The 19,141-nt window shown below is 34.8% G+C and overlaps 2 protein-coding genes and 1 non-coding gene across 3 annotated transcripts; 1 reads left to right on the plus strand and 2 right to left on the minus strand.

Annotated features, from left to right (window-relative positions):
- The first annotated feature begins 665 nt into the window (after nucleotides 1-665).
- On the plus strand, nucleotides 666-3,768 carry LOC110652282 (TPR repeat-containing thioredoxin TTL4). The gene is made up of 5 exons (XM_058150563.1): nucleotides 666-1,953; nucleotides 2,053-2,248; nucleotides 2,347-2,519; nucleotides 2,726-3,059; nucleotides 3,262-3,768. Exons 1-5 carry the CDS (start codon nucleotides 947-949, stop codon nucleotides 3,385-3,387), a joined length of 1,836 nt encoding a protein of 611 aa, XP_058006546.1. The 5' UTR covers nucleotides 666-946; the 3' UTR covers nucleotides 3,388-3,768.
- A 2,842-nt stretch (nucleotides 3,769-6,610) lies between these two features.
- LOC110663441 (PLAT domain-containing protein 3) lies at nucleotides 6,611-7,566 on the minus strand. The gene is made up of 2 exons (XM_021822727.2): nucleotides 7,398-7,566; nucleotides 6,611-7,316 (listed from the first exon to the last, which is right to left on the minus strand). Exons 1-2 carry the CDS (start codon nucleotides 7,461-7,463, stop codon nucleotides 6,852-6,854), a joined length of 531 nt encoding a protein of 176 aa, XP_021678419.2. The 5' UTR covers nucleotides 7,464-7,566; the 3' UTR covers nucleotides 6,611-6,851.
- Nucleotides 7,567-13,781: 6,215 nt separating this feature from the next.
- LOC131181741 (small nucleolar RNA R71) lies at nucleotides 13,782-13,888 on the minus strand. The gene has a single exon (XR_009150220.1). It is a non-coding gene; the product is annotated as a small nucleolar RNA R71 (small nucleolar RNA).
- Nucleotides 13,889-19,141: the final 5,253 nt, after the last annotated feature.

Here is a 19,141-nt window from a genome sequence, read left to right on the forward strand (position 1 = left end):
CAAACCAAAGCATTAAAATAAGTTTAGTTCAATATTATTTACAATTCTCCAATTCGATTCAGACCTCCGAAAACTGCACAACCCTAATAAAAATCCATCCAAATTATATTCACACAATCACCTGCATAGTTACAGTAAAGCAGCCAGCAATGCATAGAAAAGAGAAGAGAATTATTTACATGATTTGGCCTCCAAACCACATCGATTCTATTGAATCTTTAATGTATGCAATTACAGAGCATATGAACTAATGAATGGAAGGAAGACAAGGCACAGAGAAGACAAGTTTGGTAGAATTACTATAAAGAGGGGCTCCCAAAGAAAATGGAGAGAAACAGTTGTCCACAAACGTGGGATGCTCAAAGAGCACACCAACGTGCCCTCCTCTCCCTCCCTCCAATCTTTATGATCTCAACTAGTATGAACTCTTTTCTTTGCCAAAAATCTAGAGATCTATATTTCTCGTAAGACCGGGTCTCTTGCTTTTCATTTTCCACCACCCAAATTAACAAAAAAAAAAAAAAAAAAGACAACCAAGAATAATCAAACCAAAGTGTAATTTTCTATTCTTTCTTTTCCCTCTCAAGGAATTTTTTTTTGCCACCCTGGTTATGCCATCTAATATCATCTCTCTAACCCATAACAGAGAGAGAAGAAAATAACAAGAATCTTTCTTTCATGGCTGCCACTCCAGGAGGCCTTGTAAATCATCTCCTGGGGCTAGGCTAGTTTCATACCCCACTTCTCTTCTCTTGCCTAATAATTCAATCCCTTTTCTTCTTCTTCTTCTTCTTCTTCTTCTTCTTATTCTATGTAACCCATCGACCAGCAATCTTTGCATATTTGTTTTCAGATTTTAATGCCTTTTTGGGCATGAAAATGTACCATTCTTCCCTGTTAGAGAAACAGCATTGTCCATATAGGAATTCATAGGGGTAAGAGAGAAATGGGGGACGTCTCGCCTGATAAGAAATCTGGTTGTGGCCTAATAAATGCAGTTTTTGGACGACGAAGTTTTTGGCAAAAGAGAACCACTTCTTGTAGCTCACTTCCTGCGATGAATGGAAACACATTTGTCAGGACGCCAAGCACTCCAAAGAGACGGAGGAGTGGCTCTGATGAGGCTGCATTTTTAGATAACTTACCGGCCATATCAGATGGCGCTCCAAAACCTGGCAGAAAAGCTCCTGATCACCCTAAGATCCTTCCTGTACAACAACAACAACAGCAGAAACAGAACCACCATCCTCCGCAGCACCAACAAAACTATGGTAGAAAACCTTCAGAGGACGCAGCTAAAATTTCGGCTAACCAACTTCATGGTAACCAAAACTATGGTTATCCTCATCAAGGTAGGAAGCTACCTAAGGAAGCAGTTAGCATATCCGGCGAGCTTGAAAGTATGATTGCTGATCACCAAAAGACTAAAGGAGACAGCACGCTTGTCCGGGCTTCATCTAGCAATGTCATGCTTTTCGGCAATTTAGGCAATCTGAGGCAATCCGGGGGAAATGGTGGTGGAGGAAATACGAATTCATACAATGTTCTTGATTACCTTCCTAAGCCTGCAAGAGAAGAGAATCCCATGCCTAATGGGAAATACCCGAATAGCGTGATGGGAAATGTAGTGAAAAAACAACATGAAGAGCAGAAACCAGGCGCTGAGCAGCCTGGAGGTTCCTTATGCAGGGCTCTCTCTACTAGAATGGACCCTGAACAATTGAAAATTATGGGCAATGAAGATTACAAGAATGGGAATTTCGCAGAGGCATTGGCTTTGTATGATGCAGCAATCTCAATTGATCCCAATAAGGCTTCATATCGGAGCAATAAAAGCGCGGCATTGACAGCTCTAGGTAGGCTTCTTGAGGCAGTTTTCGAGTGCAGAGAAGCCCTTCGAATTGACCCTCATTATCATAGAGCTCACCTTCGTTTAGCAAACTTGTATCTCAGGTAATAACTTATTGTCATATTAGTGTTTTTTTCTATGAAAATTAATCCATGGCCAGTCATGTTAATCTCTTATACACTTCTTGTATCTATCGTGCATAGATTAGGGGACGGGGAAAAAACTATATATCACTATAAACTTTCAGGGCCAGAAGTTGACCATGTCGACATTGCTAAAGCTAAGGGTCTTCAGATCCATCTCAACAAGTGCACCGAGGCTCGAAGACTACGAGACTGGAACACCTTGATCAAGGAGACCAGGGCTGCTATTTCTTCTGGTGCGGATTCAGCACTGCTAGTAAGACACCAAAATTTATCATTTCTCATCCAAAATTCTCTATCTCTTTCAGCTACTTTGGTATACTAACATGGGTCTTTTTGTTGTGTAATGAAAAGATATATGCATTGCAAGCAGAGGCCTTGATAAAGCTGCATAGGCACCAAGAAGCAGACGAAGTACTAAAAAAGGGTCCAAATTTCCAAGATGATGAATGTACCAAATATTTTGGACCTATTGGTAATGCAAATTTGTTAATGGTACGAGCACAGGTCGACATGGCTGTTGGCAGGTTAGTGTTACAATTTTCACTCATATGTAAACTGCAATTGCATATGGAGGAAAGGTTGTAATGGGTAGTATTAAACACTTGAAAAGAGGAAGGACTTTAGGTAATGTGTTAGGGAATGCCCAATATGTACCGGCCATCATGCTCAGTAGATATGTTAATATATGTTAGGCTGATAGTAATGGCTGAAGCAATGGACATTTTGACAGATTTGAGGAAGCATTGGCTGCGGCTCAACGAGCAACTAGGCTTGATTCTAACAATAAGGAAGCAAACATGGTAATGAAGAAGGCAAGAGCTGTGGCAGCAGCTCGATCAACTGGTAATCAGCTTTTCAAGGCAGCCAAATTCTATGAAGCATCTAATGCATATGGTGAAGGACTTGAACATGATCCTTACAACTCGGTTTTACTGTGCAACCGAGCCGCCTGTCGGTCTAAGCTTGGCCAGTATGAAAAAGCTGTGGAGGACTGTAATGGTGCACTCAATATGCGTCCTAATTACTCCAAGGCTAGACTAAGGAGAGCAGATTGCTACGCCAAGGTGACTAATTATATATAGTACATGTATATCTGGAATTTTAACATGTCTATTAAGTGACTGTTTGATTGAACTAGTGGGAGTTGGTTTCTGCTCTCAATCTTTAATATTAGTTGTTTGAAAAGAAATATTTTTGGGTTTATAGCAAATCTTCTAAAATGGGTAATTTCTACTGAATCTGATGTTTATTTTGGTGATATGATAGTTGGAAAAATGGGAAGCTTCAATACAAGACTACGAGATCTTGCATAAAGAAGCACCAGACGATGAAGAGGTGGGCAAGGGATTGCTAGAGGCCAAAGCACAGCTTAAGAAGCATAGGGATGAATGAAGGATGCTGAGGCTTGAACTTGTAAAGAAAGCAGAGCAAGAAGAGTGAAAAGGAGAAAGACACCAAATGCAGGAACCTGCAGCAACATTAAGGCCTGTACAACCAAAAGCTGAGGAACTCCTTATGGCTACCATTGCTGAGGGCATATAAATGAGGAGAAAACAAGATCGAATTAGACAAGGCCAATTGTATAATTTAGAAAAGAAAATTAAAATTTGGTACCATATTTAGACTCTTACGTAAATTAAGCAAATATACTTGGCACAATTTTTCTTTTTTTTTTTTTTAATGTATAGCTATATGCTTGTGTGAAAATTTTTTTGGGAGAATTTGAAATTATACAAAAAACTTCTTTATAATCTATTGAGAAAAAAGAGGAAAAAAGAATGAAGGAGTTATTTGATGTTGCAGAATTCAAAATTTCATATCTTTCTTCTTGTTTCTTCTTTCTCAATTTGACCCAAAAGAAAAATAGATAAATAAACAAGGAAAAGAAAAAAAAATAGATAAATAAACAAGGAAAAGAAAAAAAAAAGTTGAGTAGTTGAATAGAATTTTGTTACTTAAATTGTCTATCATAAACTCAAGATATAAAATATATGATAAAATTTATTTAATATTTGAATCTCATATATTTATATATTAAATTTATAATAAATTAAATTTTGACAAAAATTTTCTATAGATGAAACGATATGCAATAAGTAGCAGAGTTGAGGATTCAAAGAGGTTATTTGAGAAAATTCCTAAAAGAAGTATTATTTCTTCAGAGAGTTCATTTCGACTGAGTCTCCTTTCTTTTCCAGTATAGGTACAGAATGTCATATTCAATTTTACACTCTCTCTTAATCCATGGATAAAATTTAAAAATTAAAAATAATGAAATTATTAATTAGACTTTATAGCACTGCAAAATATTTTATTATTTTTCAGAGAAAAAAAATTAAGAGTTTCTTTATTTTTTAAAAAATAATTTTTTGTCTGATTTTATATTTTTAAGAAAACTTTCACAGTGGTTTGGTCATGTGAAGCGTAGACATGAAGCGTAGACATACGGAGGTTCCAGTTAGACAAGTAGAGCACATTAGGTCAGAAAATTGAAAGAAAAAAAGGAATAGACCTAAATTAACTTGGAGGAGAGTAGTACAACATGACCTAGAAGCATTACACATTTCTGAGAATTTAATCCAAAATCATTCAGAATGAAGAAAGTAAATCCATATAGCCGACTCTAAATTTTTGGAATAAAGGCTTAATTGAGTTGAATTGAGTTAAAAAAAAAAAAGTGTTTGTCAATCAACAATAGAAATAATTTTTTTCAATAAAATTATTCATATCTTCCACACACATATATACCCTCTAAAAAATATTTCTTAGAATATACTCCCATCCATTTCTCATAAGTAAGATCAGATAAGGAGGAAGGAGTTTAGTCTTCCTCTTCTCTTCTCCTCATTCTTTTTTTAATCTTTCTCCACAAAGTACTACTCTTTAACTTGAGCGTCGAAAAATCTTCATCGGAGACCTCTACAGTGGATCTCTACCCATTTTCTCTTTATCTGCAGGTGAGACGATGAAAATGAAACCTTGAAACTGTACGCTTCATCATGTGTATATATATATATATATATATATATATGAGAAAAAAAAAATCAAAACCTATATATCAATTGTCAATTTTAATCAAAATTTTTAATTTTATCAGTTTGATCATAAATTTTTTTCTATTGTTTTCAATTTTAACAATAAATTTAATTAAAATCAATTGAACTCATTAATTAACAAAAATAATTCAAATTTTTTCATTCATTATCAATTTTAGCTTCTTCTTTTAGTTTTATTAATTTATTCAATAATTTTAACATTTTCATTAATTTTAACAATTTTTATATGGACAAAAAATATAATAAATGAATAATATATCAATATTATTAACTTAATTTGTAATTTTTTTCTCTCTTCTTAATTATTTTTTTTATTTACATTTTTCTCATAATTTTATTTCAAATTTAAGGTAAAAAGTAAAAAAATAAATATTTAAACGTAAAATTTGAATAAATAATATAACCAAAATAAATGAAATTATAACTTTCATACTAATAGAGAAATTAATTAAAATAATATTTTTATCAGTTTTTAAAAATTATTTTAAAATAAAAGGAATGACTAATATTAATAATATAGGTAAATATTTACATTTATTAATTAAATAATTCAATTAAATTAATTATTAAAATTAATATAAAAATTTGAAATTAAAGTGATAAAATTAAAATATTTAACTAAAACTGAAAAAGCATATAAATATTTTTTTACTCATTTAACTTATTATAAAATATATTTAAAACCTTATTTTATTTATATTTTTAATATGTCTTATTTATTTTATAATAGTATGATCATTTTAGTATTATAAATAAATATTTTAAATAAATAATTAATTAATTTTACTGTAAAAAGTTAAAGGAATTTTATTTATGAAAAAGTTATTTTTTTATTTAAAATAAAGATAAAAAAATATAATTTTTCTTAAAAACTAAACAACAAATAATATTAAAATTTAAAAATTAATAAATTTTAATTTTAATTTGATTTCAAAAATTTATATATGTGAACATGAAATTTTTCTTATAACTTTTTAAGAAATTCTTTAGAAAGTTATATATCCTAATTTGAATAACTTTATATAAATGAGTCAAAACAAAAAGAATAACTTTATAGATTAATTCTAGCATTGATTGATATAAATTATTAATATTTAACTAAATAAAATATAAAATAATCAAGAATTGATCAAATATTTTTGATTATGTTCAATTTTTTTTTTCAATTATGATTCAATTAAATTTTGTTTGGAAAAAGTTCTTTCAATTCAATTATTTGAATAATCACTCTTATACACTTTCATCTCTTATCTATTTTTATTAATTTAATTATTAAATGATAAATTTAAAAAAAAAATCATAACAACTTAAAAATAAAATTAATCATAAATAAAAATTTTATTAACTATAAAATTTTTAAAAATGAAAAAATAAAAATATATAATTAATTCAAAATTTAAAAACTTCTATTTTTATTTTAAAATATAAATATAAGTGTTAATTATAAATTTTACATTATGTAATGTGTTTTTTTTTAATTAAATAAGGTCAAAGAAAGTCTGACCCAATCCGATTTCAACATTTCCCTCCCCCATGTGATGTTAATGAGACCCAAACCATTAATTAATACGGTTCCTTGCCTCTGATCAGTTCCATTAATGAGCATTGAAGAGAGTACCGACAAGTTAACCACATCACTCGGCCACCAAATTGGACACTTCTTAATTAAGCACACCTTACCATACACAAGGTTAAGACCAAAACACACACCCACCCACACACACCAAAACAAAACAGAACAATCTCTGTTAATCGATAATCATCTCCGATAATTATTATACAATACAAAAGCGGAACGCCTCACATGACAGCAGATTTGAGTTTGACTCCATCGAGACCTTTAAGATCACCGAGATCCGACGGACAATGGTTCCTGATGGTCGTTAACTCATACGGCGCCGTATCAATGGCGAGCCACTGCTCCACCGTGAACTGCTGCTGCGAGCAAGGCGTGTGGACGCCAGTGGTAGTCACCTCAACGTAGTTACAGTACCAGCCGTGATGCGGTCCGCTTCCATCAGAGGTCAAGTTCAAAGCGCAGACTGGAGCGGTCAGGCAGGGTCCTCTCCCGCTGAAAATGTCGAGATTGCCCCTCTCGAAGTAGTTGTAGTCAGGCCCCATCAGGCCGCCCCAGGACTCCAGATTCCGGATCTCCACGTACTCGCCGTAGACGTCGTAGAGCCTAACACTGATGATGGAGTCTGTTCCTCCTTTGATGATCGACCCGGTCCTTATGTACACCGTGTACACGCAATCATCGTCGGCCTGCATTTTTTTTTTTCGAAAACAATGTTAGCGAAAAACGATGCAAGAGGCGATTATGGTGGAGGTTACAGCGGAACTTACAGAAACATCGACGGTTGAGACGGCTAGTAGAAGGAGAAAACAGAGAAGGCGAGCGTAAAAGGCCATATTTTTGTGAGGAAATGCGAAGCTTTGGACTATGCGGGTAGAGATTGAAATTTATAGATGGTTAAAGTAGGAAGGAGACGTGGCTTTACTGTTTTTTCATTGGAGCGTTCTGAAGATATCATCTGTCGCACCCTGGTAATGGTAGATTGGTAATTTAGATTCTTGAGTGTGGGCAATAAAGGAAATACAAAATATCCATGTGTTAGTAAGCTTTGTTTGGTTCCAGTTTTCATAGTGTGAAATAATTACTTGTTTAATTGCTGGTTAACAATAATGATTTGTTTAATTGCTATGATTGTTTAATTTCTCAGGAAGTTGATGAGTTGTATTTGATTAGGGAAGTAAATTCTCCTGCTTAATCTAAGGAACTTAACCTTAGGATAAGTCTTTTACTTTCAACTTTGCCTCTATTGATTTTCTCTATAGTTGCAAAGAAGAAAAATTTATGATATATATTATTTTGTAATCAATATGCATCATATAAAGGGGAAAAAATTTTAATTAAATCAAGAATTTTTATTATATTTTTTGATAAAATTTTTTATTATATTTTATTTATTATTATATCATAAAAAAATTACATGTTTATTATGTAAATTGAGTGTTTAGGCAACATATGATACTCTATTAAATTAATTATTTTAAATATTACACTTATATTTAAAGTAGAGATGTTTATATAAATTTTATTGCCAACTTTTTATTATTATATTTTTATTTTCCAAAAATTTAACCTATCAGCTAAAAACATTCAAATAGTACCTCTTAAAAGTTACTAATTTAATGCGTACTTATCAAGAAGTAAACTTTTCAAAAAAAAAATTATTTTAAACCAGATAAGATCTAAAATGTCAGCAATCCAACGAACGTGCCCATATTTTGTTATATTATTATTTTTATAAAATTGTTAAATAATTAAATAATTTAAAACATTTATTTAATTTTTAAAATGATTATTTTTTGAAAAAGTATTTAATAATTATTTTTTTGAAAAGTTTTTTTTTCTTTTAATAATAATCCCAAATATTATGGTGCTATTTTTTAAAAAAGAGAAAAGAAACTAATACGTGAAACTTAATTAATTATTTTATGTTGGCTATCAATATTTCATATGGTGACATGGTTTTAGCTATTTTTTATCACGACTCAAATTATGGGCCACACCGATATTAAGATTTTGATTAGTATAAGGTTTCTAAAATTTGTAGTAAACCTAATTGATTTTAGCGTGACTGTAAAGTCTATATTTAGAGTCCAACTCAACTTAACTAAGCCTTTATCTCAAAAATTTAGGGTTGGCTATATAAATTCTCTTTCTCCACTCTAAACGATTTTGGGTTAAATTCTCAGAAATGTATAATACTTCTAGTCATGTTGTACTACTCTCCTCCAAGTCAGTTTAGGCCTACCCCTTCTTTTCTTTCTATCCTCTAACCTAATGTGTTCTACTTATCTAACTGGAGCTTCCGTATGTCTACGCTTCACATGACCAAACCACCTCAATCTCCTTTCTCTCAACTTATGCTCAATTGGCACCACCCCTACCTTTTCTCTAATACTCTCATTACGAACTTTATCTAGTCTAGTATAGCTACTCATCCACCTTAACATTCTTATTTTCGTAACTCTTAGCTTAGACACATACGACTCATTCAGTGCCCAATACTCACTTTCATATAACATGGCCGGTCGTATGGCTGTACGGTAAAATTTTCTTTTCAACTTATTGGGAATCTTGTGATCACATAAAACTCTCGTGGCATGTCTCCACTTCAACCATCCGGCTTTAATTCTATGACTAACATCCTCCTCACATCCCCCATATACTTGAAAGACTGAGCCAAGATATTTAAAGTGATTACTTTGAGACAATACCACTCCATCCAAACTAACTCCTTCTCTATTATCAGTTTGGCCTTCACTGAACTTGCAATGCATGTATTCTGTCTTCATTCTACTTAACTTAAATCCCTTTGACTTTAGAGTACTTCTCCAAAGCTCTAACTTTCTATTTACTCCTTGCGTCTCATCTATCAAAACTATATCATCCGCAAACATCATGCACCAAGGGGTATATACTCTCTTGTATATGTTTCGTTAATTCATCTAAAACTAATATAAAAATGTAAGGGCTTACAGCTGAACCTTGGTGTAATCCAACTGAGATAGGAAAATCTCTTGTGTCCTCTTCCTTGTGCACACAATAGTAGTTGCTCCTTAATACATATCTTTTAACACTTGTATGTACCTAATAGATACCCTCTTTTGTTCTAACACTCTCCATAAGATATATCTTAGATACTACCATAAGCCTTTTTCAAATCGATAAAAATCATGTGTAGATCTTTCTTTCTATCTCTATATTTCTCCATCAAGCTTCTAATGAGAAAGATCACTTCCATAGTTGAACGACTGGGTATGAAGCTAAATTGATTGGGAGAGATAGAAGTATCATAACGAAGTCGATGTTCCACAACTCTCTCCCACAACTTCATAGTATGGCTCATGAGTTTAATTTCCCTATAGTTTGAGCAACTCTGTATGTCTCCCTTATTTTTAAAAGTATGTACTAAAATACTCTTCCTCCATTCATCAGGCATTTTTTTTTAGTTTGGAATTTTATTAAACAGGTTAATTAACCATGTCACTCCTATATCTCCCAAACACTTCCACACTTCAATTGGTATTCCATCGGGTTCACAGGCTTTACCCACTTTCATTTTCTTAAATGCTTCCTTTACTTCTAAAAATCTAATCCTTCTAGTATAATTTACATTCTTTTCTATTGCTCTATAATCTATATTCACGTTATTACCATTTTGACTATTATTAAAGAGATCATCAAAATAATTTCTCCATCTTTCTTTAATGTCCTCATCTTTCACCAACACTTTTCCTTCTTTATCCTTAATGCACCTAACTTGATTGAGATCTTGACATTTCTTTTCTCTCCTCCTTGCCAATCTATAAATATCTTTCTCTCCTTCTTTAGTTTCAAGAAATCAATTGAATAAAGTCTGACCATAAATTGAACTAACCAGCGGGGAGTTTTAGCTCACTCGACCTGTGATCACAAGATATATAAATTTGAAGAGCTCTGTTCATCCTCATGATCCTCAACATACAATCATATTAAACGGGAGTTCAATTCCCTCATCCAAGGTATATTCATCTCATTCAATCACACATGCATAAATATAGATTTACAATTTCAAAACAAAAAATCTTTTCCAGTTTCATGCTAAATATAATATTCCTAGTACATGTGGAGTCTAAATTTTTAATCAATACTATGAAATATTGATATTTGATGCTAGTAAACTTGCGAGGAAGGAAGCAGATTAATTACAAAGAAAGAGAACCTCCTATAACCTGGAAAAATAGATTGAACAGGAGTGAGCGTTCGACACATAGAGTAAGATATTGATTTTAAATATAATTTCTATAACTATCTAGGACTAATGCATCCCTAAGAATGAAATGCAACATATATCAACACATTCAATCAAGTTTAAATAATATTCGCATAAAGAATAATTTGAAGCACTCATACACCCATGTGTTACATCAATCAAATATATATATATATATATATATATATATATATATATATGGGAACTGATCCCCTACGCAGCTATCTTAATTATAACCTCTGCTAGTGAGATCAACTCGAGCCAGACTTTTTCTTAATAATTCAAATGCGAGGGTTAGCGAGATCAACTTAAAGCTGTACTCACCCCGACTTATCATAAAAGGATCGGGTCCCAAGCGAGACTAGCTCAAGCCGATCTGCCCGTCCTACCCATATCCAATAGCACACCTCATGCACACCGATACACGCACATAACTCCAAATTACCCTAAGGCGACACCTATATCAATTTCATCAAATAATAATAATACAACACAAAGCGTGCCTATAATAGCCATATACATATAATTATAAGTAAATACATAAGCATGCCTTATATGTATATGATGCATACATTTTGCATAATCATTTAGGTTTAATTTCATAGTCATTTTATTTGATTATTAGTCACTTTTAGCTAATTTCATTAGTTATTTAGTTAGTTTTTCATAATTGTCTATTTTGGATTAATTTGTAATTTTTACTTTGTTTTGTAGGAAAAATGGTGTTCTTGATGGACTAAAAAGAAAAGTTGCCATAGAGGAGTGATCTCTACAGCCTAAGATGCCAAAAACAAGTTTCAAAGTTGAAATATGCATTGGCTAAATTGCGCATAACTTGCCGCATAAGCCATGCAGATCTGCATAAGGAGAAAAATCACTGTTCCAATACCTGCCGAATTGTGCATAAGGAGAGTGCATGGCTTATGCAGATTCATGCCCCCTTATGCAATCTCACGGAATTGTGCATAACCTATGCGCCAAGTCATGCAGTTTCACATAAGTGAACTAAATAAGCTGAATCGCATAAGGGATCGCATGACTTATGCATCCACTTATGCAATCCCACAAAGATTTCATTAATGAGTCGCGTAAGATTCCTCGTAAAATCCCTCCTAAAACACACCATTTTAGGGCTCTATGTCAGAAAATGCTATAAATAGCCTCATTTCCCATTTTAGAGGGAGACAAGAAGGAAAGGAAGAAAAGGGAGAGGAGAGGCAGCAGCTGAAGAGTCACAATCATTTTCCACACCATTTCCAACCAGATTTGGAGATTTCTTTCTCTTCTTACATTTTTCCTACATTTCTAGTGTTGAGCTTTTTGTTTCTTAGCTTAGATTAAAGCTTTATTTCCATTTAAACTCAGAATATCTTATAAATATTATGGGTAGTGAGTAGTTTTAATTAGATTCTGGAGTAAGGGTTGTAATATTTGACATATTTTGTGGATTTTGATTGAGTAATCCATATTTTGTGGTCTTAATGAGTTTTATTCATTTCTTGTGTGCTTAATGACATGCTTAGTGTAGGATCCCATTAAGTGATGTTCTTAATCCATGGTTGAGGCACCGAAAGGAGAAGGCCCTGTGATAAATAATCAAGAAATTGGACTTAATTAACTTAGACCTAGAAATAGGCTAAGGATTAAGAGGATTCACAGATTAATTAAAGAACCTAATGGGTCTTAATTAACTCTAACTCCACGAAAGTAGGATTAGATTGATTAAGGCACTCTTTGTCTCACTCGAAAGGGTATTCAAAGGATTTAAGAATTAATGTCCTTAAAACCCGTAAATTCCACAAGATTGGATAACCAATTTAAAATCCCAAAATAGCTCGAATATGAAATCCCGAACTCCGGAATCGCCTTTTTATCATTGTTAATTTCTAATTGAATTTAATTACTTGCCATTTTAAAATCTTGCCATATTTGAATTTACTTATTTTAATTTGATGCAAATTTAGTTAAATCATTACATAGTTGAATAGATTATTAATTTTGCACATATAGATTTCATACTCCATTACCCATCAATTCATTACTTTAATTTTAAAAATAGTTCAATTTAGTCAACTTTTTATATTAAAAATTCAATCATTAACACAACTCCTCGTGGGAATGATATCTTTTCTATATTACTTGTACGACCCGTGCACTTACGGTTAGGCCACATCAAGTTTTTGGCGCCGTTGCAGGGGAGTTATTTGTTTAAGATTGAATTCTTGATTATTTTAGTTGTTTATAGTTTTATCTTTGTTATCTTTTCATTTGTGTTTGTTTGTTCTTTTTCAGGTACTTTTAATCTTTTATGAGAAGGGCTAGAAGCACAAGTGACACATCCTTATTGTTCAATCCTAAAATTGAGAAATTTTGTAAAGCCAACAAGAGAGAAACTAGAAAAAGAAAAGAAGCATTGAGAGAAACTGAATTAGAAGCAGACATGGCTGATGAAAGAATTAGAATTGGTGGTAATGCTGAAAATGATCGAAACAATGAAAATGCAGCCCAAGGTGAAGAGGTTGTAAATGCTAATGTACCTAGGGGAAGTATGATGGATCATGCTTTTCCTCGTTTTGATGACTTGAGAGAGAGCATAGCAAGACCAAGAATTGATGCAAATAGTTACAAGATGGATTTTGGAGTTCTTCAAATGATTCAGAATTCTCAATTTGGAGGACATCCTTCTGAAAATCCATACACACATCTGAAGAAATTTGCTATGATCTGTGACATGCAAAAACAACCTGGAGTATCTGATGATGCAGTAAGATTGAAGCTATTCCCATTCTCTTTGAAAGGTAGAGCATTGGATTGGCTTGATTCTTTACCTCACAACTCCATTACAAATTGGGAGGAACTCACTGATGCATTTCTTGCACAATATTTTCCACCTGAAAAAACTCAAGAATTGAGGAATCAAATGACAGCTTTTAGACCAAGAGAAGATGAAACTCTTTATGAGTCATGGATGAGATGGAAGGAATTAGAGAGACAATGCCCACATCATGCCATTCCAAAATGGATGATAAACCAGAATTTTTACACAAATGTCACTCCTGCAATTAGAGGGATTATTGATGCTCAAACAGGAGGAGAATTTATTATGAAGCATGAAGATGAAGCTTATGAGCTATTGGAGAAAATTGCAAAGAACACTCATCTTTGGAGTAGTCCAAGAGGACCAGCTCCAACTCAAAAGAGGCAAGCTGCTTGAATGTATGACCTTGATCCGTTCAACATGATTAATGCAAAGTTTGATGCACTTACAAATGTCTTGGCTAAGAAGATGGAAGATTTGAGTATGTTGGTTAGTTCATCATCATCATCTGGAAGTTCACAACAAGTGGCTTATGCAGAAGGAACTACCAGCTGTGGAGTAGACTATGGAGAGCAAGCAGTATATGTTGGTAATTATGGAAACAAACAAATGGGGAATCCTTACTTTCAAACTTATAATCCAACTTGGAGGAATCATCCCAACTTTTCATGGGGAAATCAGCAAAGTCAAGTTCCAAATCAGAATTTTCAATCACAACAGCAACAAGGAATTCCATATCAGCAAAATAGGCAACCATTGCCTAATTTTCAGCAGAGAAACATGAATCCTACACCTCCACCAAAACAGCAAGAACAAAGTTCCACCACTGAAGCTTTATTGCAACAAATTCTTGCTAACCAAACTAAGCATGATGAGGAAATGAGAGAGATGAAAGCAAGGCTAGAACAGATGCAAACACATAACAGAATGTTGGAAAATCAGATTGCACAACAAGCATCTTCCTCAGGTACCAAGTCTTTTGGAAAACTTCAAAGTCAACCAGAAAACCCAAGAGAGCAATGTCATGCCATTACACTGAGAAGTGGTAAAATAGTGCATAACGAGAAGAGTGAAAAAAGTGAGAAGAGAGAAAATGAGGAAGATGTTGATGAAAATGAAAAACAAGAGAGTGAAAAGAAAGAGAGTGCAAGAAAAGAGAAAGAAGAGAAATACATACCTCCAGAGCCTTACAAGCCACAGCTTCCCCTTCCACAGAGATTTCAAAAAGCCAAGCTTGATAAGCAATTTGGGAAGTTCTTAGAGGTTTTGAAGAAGCTATAAATAAATGTGCCTTTTATTGATGCTCTTTCACAAATGCCCTCTTATGCAAAATTCTTAAAAGAAATCCTCTCAAATAAGAGGAGACTTAAAGATTATGAGACTGTAGCCTTAACTGAGGAATGCAGTGCTATCCTCCAAAGGAAACTTCCTCCAAAGCTCAAGGATCCAGGGAGTTTTTCAATTCCATACCACATTGGGGAATCATGCTCTACAAAAGCTTTATGTGATTTAGGGGCTAGTGTTAGCCTCATGCCCCTCTCCATTTATGAGAAGCTCAATATGGGAGATCTTAAGCCAACCCATATTTCTCTTCAGTTAGCTGACAGATCAATTAAGTATCTTGAAGGGATTTTGGAGAATGTGCCTCTGAAGGTTGGGAAGTTCTATATACCTGTTGATTTTATCATCTTGGACATGGAAGAGGATTCTAATATCCCAATCATTTTGGGGAGGCCTTTCCTAGCTACAGCTGGTGCTTTGATTAACGTGAAAGGTGAAAAGCTTACTCTCAGAGTCGGAGAGGATCATTTAGTCTTCAACATTGGCAATGATAAGAAGAAGCAACATGAAGATGTAGACTCTTGTTTGAGAATTGATATAGTTGATGAGTTAGTAAAAGAGCACTTTAGAAAGAGCTATCCGAAGGCTTCTCTTGAAAGTTGTCTTATCCATGAAGGGAGTATCAATGATGAAAATCCAAAAGAGGCTGCATTTGCACAACATTTAAAGGGTAATCCACCTTCTCATATGGCATCAATCTTTCAAGTTGAGCAAGTGGAGAAAAGTGAAGTAAAACAACCATCTCTTAAAGAAAAAGATGCACCAAAGGTTGTCAAGAAAGAAATGGTCGGATTTTTAGACAAAGCAACAAGGATCTTTTCATGTGATGGAAAGAAAATGAAGTATAGATTCATTGAAGCACCTATTGGAAACAGAGGCAATAAATTCCAATTTCAGCCACCATGAAACATGAAAAGAGTCCAGCTAAAGACTATAAATTAGCGCTCTTGGGAGGCACCCCAAGTTCTTTTATTTTGCTTTTGTTGATTTACTTTTATTTGCATTACTTTTGTTTTTACCTTAAATCTCCCCAAATTCAATTTTTGACATTGTTGAATCTTGTCCCTTGTAGATGTATTTCAATGGAGGAAGGTTGGTGAAATGCTGGGGAGTGACCCTTAACTGATATTTTATCCTTCAACTCTCCCAAAAATTAATTGATTTTTACTGCATAACCTGTGCAGGTTTGCTACCTGGTTTATGCAGAGAAAAAAAATGAAATTCTGCAGCAAAGGAGGGGTCTGCAGCAGATGACTTATGTTCTTGGTGAGATTGGGTGTGTAACTTTTAAGTATTTGTACTTTTAATGTTAATATGGTGGTAAGTGGGTCATCTTTGTAGTTTTGAGCTTATTTGGGTTGTGAGATTCAAGGTGGACATGCTGCATTTTCTTGGCACAACTTGGGGAGTCATTTCTCATTTGTGGATAGATGCAACTTTATGCAGATTTTATGGAGTTTTATGTGCTAAAGGTTGATTTGCAGAATTTGAGTTGAAATGGCATGATTCACAAAGGCCTTTTATGCAGGATTCATTTTTACAAGCTTGTGTGATGAAATTTTGATGGACTTTGTATATATTAATGTGTTTTTGGTGAAAATTTCTCATGGTTTATGCTTCATGGAATTATATTTCTTCATTCTAGGGTATTTTTCACACTTGCAAATCATTTTCCATTGCAATCTCAATCTTGTTGAATTGTGCATAAGCAACTGCATAGCTTATGCAATCCTACATAACCACAATTCTTGCCATTTTCATCTCTGTTGCAAACTGCATAAGGTAGTGCATAGCTTATGCAACTCTGCATAGCCACATTTTTGTCAAATTTCATACCTACCGAGACTTGCATAAGTGTGTGCATGACTTATGCACATTTGCATGACTTCAAATCCTGCATTTTCTCTCTCTGCCGAAATCTGCATAAGGGGAGTGCATAACTTATGCACTTCCGCATGACCGAACTCTCCAAAAATCAAAACCTGCCGAGACCTGTATAAGCAGAGTGCATGACTTATGCACTTCTGCATAACCACAAACCCTGAATTCCAAAACTTGCCGAAACCTGCATAAGGAGGGCGCATAACTTATGCACTTCCGCATGACCAAAGACTCTGAATTTCAAAACTTGCCGAGAGGTGCATAAGCAGAGTGCATGACTTATGCACTTCCGCATGACCGAAAACTCTGAATCCCAAAACTTGCCGAGACCTGCATAAGGAGGGTGCATGACTTATGCACAACCGCATGACCACCAACCCAAAATTTCAAAACCTGCAGAGAAGTGCATAAGCAGAGTGCATAGCTTATGCACAACTGCATGACCACATTTTCCAAACTCCAAAATCTGCCGAACCTGCATAAGGAGGGTGCATGACTTATGCACTTCTGCATAACCACAAACCCTGAAAATCAAAACCCACAGAAAAGTGCATAAGCAGAGTGCATGACTTATACACTTTTGCATGACCTATTTCTCTGAAATCCAAAACAAGCCGAAACTTGCATAAGTTAGTGCATAAGCTATGCACTCTTGCATAATCAGTTTTTTCACACTTTTTATCACCCACTGAATCATGCATAAGAGAGTGCATAAGTTATGCACACTCACTTTTCACTTATGCAGCCTTAACACATGCCCTGTTCAAATCAAAAATTTGTTTTCGGCATTTTTTTTTCCCACCTCCACTTCCCGATATCCCTGTTCATTCCCTTTTCTCCCCCACGACCTTTATTCCGGCATAACCCTTCCTCTCCCTTCTTCTCCACTCGCATTTTCACCGCATAAACCCTAATTTCTCCCTACATTTTTCATTTCCGCCCTCATCTCCTCCATCCTCACTATCGGGAACCATGGAGTCGCCTCCTCATTCTCCTCAAACTTCCCCTCTCCAAGTATCGCCATTGTCAACGCGACCTCCCAACCCCGACTCCCCTCCACAAGAGACACCCCCACCACCTTCCACAGCCACCTACAAGCGGAAAATTAGGTTGAAATCTACGCGACCCATTACTTCTGTACCTCCTCTCTCAAAACGCAAAGAACCACCCACCACCCCAATGTCAGAGCCTCCACCCAAAAATCCAAAAACTTCAGCTTCCACACCCTCTTCCAGCAAAAAGCAAACATCAGTAGCATCCCAGGTATCAAAATTACCCTGGCCCCTTCAGGATGCAACTCATAAGGCAACCTTTAAGAGACTTAAGGAAAGGAGGGTGCAACCCACTAGGTATATTTCTGCAGACTCTCTCCAATCACTTGGTTTATTTGACAATGTGGTTGCCTATCTTGATGGTATGGGTTGGATGGAATTTGTGCACAAGCAAGAAATTGTTTATCCAGCTTTAGTTTTGGAATTTATTTCCTCATTCTCTGCCACCCTGAAATTGCATGATGTAGATTTTAAGCCAACTATGAAATTTAGATGTTTGGGGCAAAATAGAGAGTTATCATTGGATCAATTTCATAGCATTCTTGGTTTTGCAATTGATGGGCTATTTAGAGTGCCATATACAGGGGTAGAGATAGCAAACAAGGGTATTTGGAATGCTGCTCAATTTTGGAGAATTATCGCAAACCAACCTCAGACTTTTTCTGCTGGCAGATCCAAAACTTCTCAAATACTTGACCCTGCACTTAGGTTTATTCATAGGCTGATTGCTAGCACTATTTTGGGCAGAGGGACTAGTTCTGGTGCTGTGGGGAAATCTGAATTATTTATGTTATGGTGTGCCTTTCACAAGATCAAGGTTTCTCCTGGTTACTTCTTTTGTGAGCATGTGTTGCATATTGCCACCAAATCCATAGGTGACATTGTCTTGGGTGGGCTCATAACTGTCATAGCCAAGCATTTTGGTTTTAATCCTGAAGAGCACCCAATACCAGCACTTGTAGACACCTTATATTTTGATGCTGCACACCTATCCAAAACAGGGTTCAGTTTGCCACATTCTGACATTGCACAACCAATGGCAGAACCCAACCCACTGCACAACTGAAGCCCAACTGTCCCATCACCCCACAAAGACTCTACTGAACCTACCCCACCCCCTCATACTGCACAGGACACCCCAGCAGCTTCTGCACAACCTACACCTCCTGCAGC

The sequence above is a fragment of the Hevea brasiliensis genome, chromosome 7 (genome assembly GCF_030052815.1).
Source record: "Hevea brasiliensis isolate MT/VB/25A 57/8 chromosome 7, ASM3005281v1, whole genome shotgun sequence".
NCBI classification, from domain to species: Eukaryota; Viridiplantae; Streptophyta; class Magnoliopsida; order Malpighiales; family Euphorbiaceae; genus Hevea; species Hevea brasiliensis.